This window comes from Prionailurus bengalensis, chromosome D2 (assembly GCF_016509475.1).
Source record: "Prionailurus bengalensis isolate Pbe53 chromosome D2, Fcat_Pben_1.1_paternal_pri, whole genome shotgun sequence".
NCBI classification, from domain to species: domain Eukaryota; kingdom Metazoa; phylum Chordata; class Mammalia; order Carnivora; family Felidae; genus Prionailurus; species Prionailurus bengalensis.
In genome coordinates this window covers 32222950-32230467 of record NC_057351.1, presented here as the reverse complement: position 1 = coordinate 32230467, position 7518 = coordinate 32222950, and the positions used below count along the sequence as shown (strand labels likewise).

Genomic DNA, 7518 nt, shown 5'->3' with positions numbered 1-7518 from the left:
CAGGGCAAGGCTGGGAATTTGGGGGAACAGAGATTGGGTTGGGTCCAAGGCCCTGCATTCGGGAAGGAAATGTCAGAGTAGGCAGAGACATCTGAGAGCAGGGATGATACAGTGGCGCAGTGTACAACCAGATCTCCCTTTCGGGACCAAGGAACTCAGCTCCCTGCCACCTGGAGGGCTGCATGGTGGGGGACTCACAACCGTGCACTTATCTTAGTCTGCTCAGGCTGCTGCAACAAAATGCCATGGACTGGGGGTCGTAAACAACAGACATGTGTTTGCTCATAGTTCTGAAGGCTGGAAATCTAAAATCCAGGTTTCTACTAATTTGATTTCTGGTGGGAGCTCTCTTTCTGGTTGCAGATGGCTGCCTTCTCACCATATCCTCCCGCGGTCTTTCTTCGGTGTGTGCAGGTGATGGGGTGGGGACGCTGTGCAGAGAGCCAGGTCTCTGGCATTTCTTCTCCTAAGGACAATAATCCCATAGGATCAGGACCCCACTCTTATGACCTCTTTAACCTTAATTACTTCCTTAGAGGCCCCAATTCCAAACACAGCCACACTGGGGGTTAGGCTTCAATATATGAATTTGGGGAGGGGACGCACAAACATTCGGTCCATAATTGCCCATCTTCAAGAATTGCCCTCAGCCAAACAGAGCTCCTGGCCCAAGGTTACACCTTTCCGGGGGAGCAGTATTATGTAGAGGTTTAAAAACCATTCCCCTTGGGGTGCCTGAGTGGCTCAGTCAATTAAGCGTCTAACTCCTGACCTTGGCTCGGGTCCTGATCTCTCAGTTCAGTTCATGAGTCCAAGCTCCACATCAGGCTCTGTGCTGACAGTGCGGAGCCTGCTTGGGATTTTCTCTCCCCTTGCCCCCAAATAAATAAAAATAAACTTGAAAAACAAACAAACAAACAAACATTCCCCTTGCTTCGGTTGAGGACAATTCAACATGGGGTAGGCTGAGGACTCTGCTGCAACTTCATGGCACTTCACTGTCCCCCTCTGCCTTAGCTTGCTGCCCTCGTCACCTCAGAAGTATGAGCCTGAGAGCATGCCCCAATGAACTTCTGCCCACATATCTCAGCCTCAGAGCCCAGAGGACCCCACCCGAGTCAGATGGCAGGTAGTTCAATCCAAGAGCCAACTTTGACTAGCTGGTAAAAGCAGCTGGAGTACTGCATTGAGAGGGCTTCGGAGGTCAAGTTCTACTAGTGATGTCTGCCTTGGGTGAAGAAATGGGCATGTGGGCTTGTGGGCTGGATGGTCAGCATCCCTGCAGCGTGGTACCGTGTCACTGATGCCAAGTGGGAGAGTTGTAGGAAGGAGAAACACACCGACAGAGTCAGAGGCCAAAGGAAATGAGAAGGGGGACCTTCCAAGTAGGAGTTTCCCATCTACTTCCAGAAAGCCATTCCATGGAGCGCTGGGCTGCCTTAGAGTTAGTCTGGAGGGAAAGTAGGGACATGGTGAGGGTAGGTGACTGTTTCAGAGAGTAGTGAAGGGAGGTGAGAAAAAGCACAGAGCTGAAGTGGAAATCAGGAGTGAGAAAATGTTTGTTTGTTTTTTAAGATGGGAGAGCATTGGGTATACTTGTAATCTCCAGGGGACGAGTCTGTGGCAAGGCGAGAGACTGAAGACGTCAAAGAGGAGAGTGCTCATCAGACAGTTTAACAGCTACAGTTTAGCCTCATACAGAGAAGAAAAGGCACTCCCTCCTCAGAGATAGAGTGAAGAGGTCAAATAGGAAATGACTATAAAGATAAAGATGAGGTAGGGGCTGGAGCATTGTTGAGAAGATCTGGAATATAACAAAAACTGGAGATAATGAAAGCTTAAACAAGATATGTGTGTCTTTACATAAATAAAGTCTGGAGAGGGACCACATAAAGCAGTTAATAATCATGAGGGATCCAGGCTCTTATCTTGCTGTTTTGTCATCCTTAATAAGACTTCTACCTCATAGTCCATGATGGATGCTTAAGCTCCTGCCATCGTGTCTGCAGTCCAGGTAGTGAGAAGAAGAAAGGAATCTGTAGCCAGGACAGCATGCAGCTGGTACAAATCAGAGTTGTTCAGTAGTAAAATTATTGAAATACTTCTCCACCAGCTGGTAATAGCTGATGACTCCCTGATGCCAACCTCCTCATCCTCCCAATTCATCCCCTGGATCGGTTGGAACCTTCCTTAGCATTCCCTCAGAACTATGCCCCATGTCCTGGCTGTACCAGTTGTTAAATATTTGCATTAGATGTGTCTCTTCAAGAACAGTACTGAGGGGTGCCTGGATGGCTCAGTCAGTTGAGCGTCCGACTTCAGCTCAGGTCATGATCTCACAGTTTGTGAGTTCGAGCCCTGCATCAGGCTCTGTGCTGACAGCTTGGAGCCTGGAGCCTGCTTCGCATTCTTGTCTTCCTCTCTCTCTGCCCCTCCCCTGCTCACACGCTGTCTCTCTCTCTCTCTCAAAAATAAATAAAGATTAAAAAAAAAAAAAAAAAAAAGAACAGTACCAAGAATTCACAAAAAAGGCACTTGTTCTTTTATCACATTGGCCGGAATAAAGTCCCATGGTTGCAAGGGAGGCTGGGAAATGTAGTCTTTATTCTGGGTGGTCATGTACCCAGCCAGAAATGGCGGGGGCGGCGGGAGGGGGAGCCTTGGTTACTCAGCATCAAGGGAAAAGAGGTGAAAGATACTAGGAGATCACAGCAGCCTTGGACACATGGGAGGGCTGTGCGAGCCTAGCCAGGACTGTTAATTCTCCAGCAGATGTCTCAGGTGAGGATATAAGACAAGAAATCAGAGGCTGGGAATTGGTGGTTGGGTGACTGAAGGGTGATGGGGAGAGGGGTCCTCGTTAGAGGCTGATACTTGAGTGGCCGCCTGAGGGGTGCAGAGGAGGCTGAAAGGCAAATGCAGGCAGGGAGACTAAAGGCTGGAGGTCTTGATAAGGAAGATGCCAGAGGGAGAGGAGTCTGAACTTTGTTTGAGACACAGCGATGGCGGGACAGGAGGCTTCCAGGATGAGGTTCCGTGGTGGCTGTCTGGGGGGCCATGCTGGGGAGCTGGGCCTTCACAGTGGCTGCTTCTGTTACATCAGCTGTCTTGGCCAAGGACCCTTCCAGGTGTAGAAAGAGTAACAGACGGCAGCCCTCTGGGGCCAAAAGTGGAATCCAAGTGGATCTGACAGGCAGGTCAAGAGATCTCAGACACTAGACGTGGGGCCTCCTGACAATCTGGGCCCTGGAACTGGAAAACCATCAGGATCGCTGCTGAGATTTCCAGCATGGCTCACATTTCTAAGGAAAGACATCTCTTCAGTTTCCTGAGAACTTGAGCTCCCAGGAGGGAGGAAATGAAGGGGGTTTTCTTTTCTTTTTAAAGTTCTCCCATAATTTTTTCTTTAAAAAGTGTGAAGTAACACATGGACATTGTAATGAGTGAAATAGTGCAAAGATGAGCTAATCCAAGTCAGCAGGCTCTCTCCCCACCTCTGATTCTCTGTTCCTCTCCTCACCCAAAATCCCCCCACTTCTAAGGGGGACAGGGCAAGAGGGCTTCACTTTCCCGGTCAGTGCATGCCTGGAGCGGGAGATCCTTGAACCTCCCTTGCCAGCTCTGAGTTCCCCTCTGGGAAGTCATGGCAGGCCTTGAAGTGGACAATGGGGCTTGGACCTTGCTCTGGAATTTTCTGGAAACTACATTCCTCCTGGGCCTGTTGTGTACCAGTGCTTGCTGCTTCTACCTCGTTTCTTTTCTTTTCTTTTTTAGTGTTTATTTTTGAGAGAGAGAGAGAGAGAGAGAGAGAGCGAGCAGGGGAGGGGCAGAGAGAGGGAGACAGAGGATCTGAAATGGGCTCTGTGCTAACAGCAGCAAGCCCAATGCAGGACTTGAACTCACAAACTGCTAGATCATAACCTGAGCCGAAGTCGGACGCTTAACCGACTGAGCCATGCAGGTGCCCCGCTACCTCATGTTTCAAAGGCGATTTGAGTATCAGTGTTTCGTCCAGGCCACTTTCCTTAGTTAGTCATGATTGTTCAGCATTTGAGATCTTTTCAGTATCCACTGTCACAAAGGGTCCTGCTGTGACCACTTTGGATAAAATATTTCCTAGTTCTAGAGTATTTCCCTGGGGGGTATATTGCTAGGAATGATATTATAGGGTCAAAGGGTCCAACTAATTTCATGGCTCTTCATCATCTATGCACAGATGCCTAAGAAAGTGTTTTAAGAGATTTAAGCATTTATTGACTTGGTGAAAAATTATAATAATCTGCTTACTGTTTTTATATTCTTCATTAAAATTCTTCCTTACAGGCAGGGAGGTGGACACAGGATCATATTATTGTGTTCCAGGTATGCAAATGAAGGCAGCAAAAGTGCATCTTAAAAACATTGATATATCCCTCTAGTTATGAGAAAGGGGGCGGGTATTAAAAAAGAGTCGTGGTTGGTTCACTCTGTCATTAGCGGTTTTGAGAGCTCAGTAACTCCACTAAAGTGAGAGCACATGATCAGAAGGTCTCTAAGCTTCCTTTTGGCATAGAGTCTTGTAATCTCTAATCTCTGCATGGCACACAGGGTTGCTTGGCTGGAGCCGAGGGACAGGGCTGTGTCCTAGAGCCCTACCTCCATTGCATTTATCTGGCGACTGGGGTGATCGGCCTTGTGCTTGTGCCCGGACCTAAGAAGGCAGCAGATGAGGCAGCCATGCAGCCATTTGACCACTGAGGCCAACCAGTGAGGCACCCGATTTAGATCAAATCTTGTCTCAACTTTACTCAGCCCTCTTATGTCACCTTCTGTGGTGCACACTTCCCAGTTTGCTCCCCAGTGGGAAGTAAGAACTGCAGTGTGGGGGTGGGGGTGGGGGCGAACCAAAAGCTCTGAGACTTGTCTGTGGCCTGTTCCTAAGAGAGTACAGATTGTCAGAGGCAGATGGAACCTAGGGTTTGCTCCCCTGTGGTCAGGTGTGACCTTGGATAAATGTCTTTCCCTCGCCTGGTCTCAATTTCCCCTTTACTACAATGAGGGAATGGCACTAAATGACCTTTCAGCATCTGTCCTAATAGGCTGAGATTTCCCTCCTTTCCTTCCCTTGGGCTAGTAGGCACTCCTTTGGGAGAGAGCGGGGCTGGATCATCTCCCTGCTCAGAATTAGACTGGTAGCCACAGGTAGAGGGCAAGTGGTTTTGTGCGGGCCACGTGGGCCTATTCTTATTTTCAAGAATAAGATGAATATGGAGGGTTGCACAGCGTGGGGCTCTGGCTGATGTACAGCCAGGCTCTCAAATTCAGGCTTCGCTTCTTGTTCCCTTCTTCAATGGCTGAGGCACTTCTTCTCCCCCATCTTCCCCTCCACCCTGGCCAACTCCAGGGCAAACAATGGTAGGACCTCGGGAGGGACTGTATTTAATACTGAAAACCAGTCTGTGGGTCATGAAGAGAAGAGATTGTGGATATGACATGTTAAGAGGGAAAATCGAGGTCCAGAATGAAGCCGTACACCGGTCCCAGCCAGGTAAATTACATATAAACATCATTTAAGAGACAATGTGGTGGGGTGCCGAGTTTGCATAATGACCTTGAAAGCTTAGATAAAGTCATTAACCTTTTTGAGTTTGGATTCTCACCAGAACAATTGAATAGAAATTTATTTCTACGTAATTTCTATAATAATGGAAAGCGGTACCTCACTGAAAAAATGTGAGGCTTAAAATATACACATAAAGTCTCTAATATTGACTTATTCAAGTACTAGTTTTCTTCTCGAACGACCTCTCCTTTCCCTTCCACCACTCGTTTTTCCCCCTCTCGTCCCATCCCCCCTCTCGTCCTCCTTCCACCTGACCCCCTTCAGTCGCGCAGGCGCCCTGCGCGTCGCTGAGTCAGGCTGCGGGGAGAGCTCAGGCAGGCCTGGCCGGGGCGGAGCTTGCGCCTGCGCAGTGCGCAGCTTTGGGGCGGGGCAGGTTTATAGCCGCTGAGGATCAGCTGACGCCCCGCATTGCAGACTGCGGAGTCGGGCGTCGTCATGTACTCTCTCTTCCTCCTGGCCAGCTGCCTGGGCGCGGGTAAGCCCTGAAACCACCCCAATCCCCCCAGTCTGGGGAAGGGGTTCCCCGCAGAACGCTGCCCACCCGTTCTGGAGCGGACCTTCTCAGGCCTCGGCCCTCCTCTATTGGGGTTGACGAGGGGCGCTCACTGCGCAGGCGCTTGCGCAGCGCAGATAGCTGCGGGGCGGCGGAGGGGCTTTGGGAGGCGGCTGACAGACCGGTCTCCTAGAAGCCCCCGGGCCCGCCACTGAGGGCCGGGGCGAGTGGGCTAGGCGGGCAGGACGGGAGAAGTAGTATCTCCCTCGGGGTTCGAGTTGGTGTCGCCGCGGCCTCCCCCCAGCTCTGGGAGTGGGCCTGGAGGGTGACCCCTCTTGCACCTGTGCTATGCTTGGGCTGGGTGCACGTGATCGAGATGGCCTGGAGCCTCATCCATTGGGACACACTTAGGTCCTTGGCCTCAAGCTGCCCCAGTTTTAAAGAATGTTGAGGTTGCAGGAAGCACATAAGTATGTCATCTATGTAGATGTTTATCTTTACATAGATATTTTATTCTTGATCCTACGTCTTGAATCAGATGATAAGGGGTTTTGTGCGGATGATTTTGCAATGAAATTCACATTTCACCTCCTTTAAAATGTCTGGCACAGCCGCTGGCCCCTTTTTGGCAGTGGCCTTTATTTTGGGGGAAAATAGAAGTACGTGAGAAGCTGTGCACAGGAATATTCTTACACTTGTTTGTTGCCCTTAAATAGTACTGATGGTTATTAAAATCATTGCAGGCTATTAAGGCAATGCTTGGGGACCAGCCGCATGGCCTTCTGGAATTAGAAGGAGCCCTTCCGCCCTCCCCATGTTACTGTGACCTTTATTCCTCCAAACTCGTGCTCATTTAAATCCTAGTAAAGGGAAATGAGAGATTGAGTACTTATCAGACTTTTATAGTTTGATAGTTGTGGAGCCAGATTTTAGTTTATATACGGAGAGAATCCCAAGTCTGGGTTTTTTCAGGTAATACAGCTGAAAGGAAATACACTGAAAGGTAATAAACCCGACCTTTAGGGCCAACCTCAATTTCTGTTTCTAGTTAACTGTAATCAGGAGCTTTCTTCCATTCTATCATGCAACTGTTAAGATTTCGATAAACTAATAAAATGGATGACAGAGTTGATGGAAAACTGAAGAAATAAGATACTTACAGATGAAATAAATTGAAGATGTTTTTCTTCTGGTAGCTTTCAGCACCTCCCAGGAATGTGTCTTAACCTTAAACCATGCTCTTAAACTTGTTTTACTTGTAGGTTGTGAAAGGTGATCTGCTTATAAAGAAAGATACTTGATTTTGTAGTCACTGAAGGAAATGTATTTCTCTCTGGGGTTGATCCTATTTGCTATTCCATCATCTGTGTAATAAACTAATACTAGTCTCTAAATTTTCTGCACTGATTGAGAACAATTTTTT

The 7518-nt window shown here is 48.6% G+C and overlaps 1 protein-coding gene across 1 annotated transcript in view; it reads left to right on the top strand.

Moving 5' to 3' along the window:
- Nucleotides 1-5945: 5945 nt before the first annotated feature.
- LOC122492862 (prosaposin) overlaps nucleotides 5946-7518 on the top strand; it is a 33476-nt gene continuing 31903 nt past the window's right edge. The window contains 1 exon segment of the mRNA XM_043596568.1: nucleotides 5946-6077. Within this exon segment, the coding sequence (XP_043452503.1) occupies nucleotides 6038-6077 (40 nt within the window). The 5' untranslated portion in view covers nucleotides 5946-6037.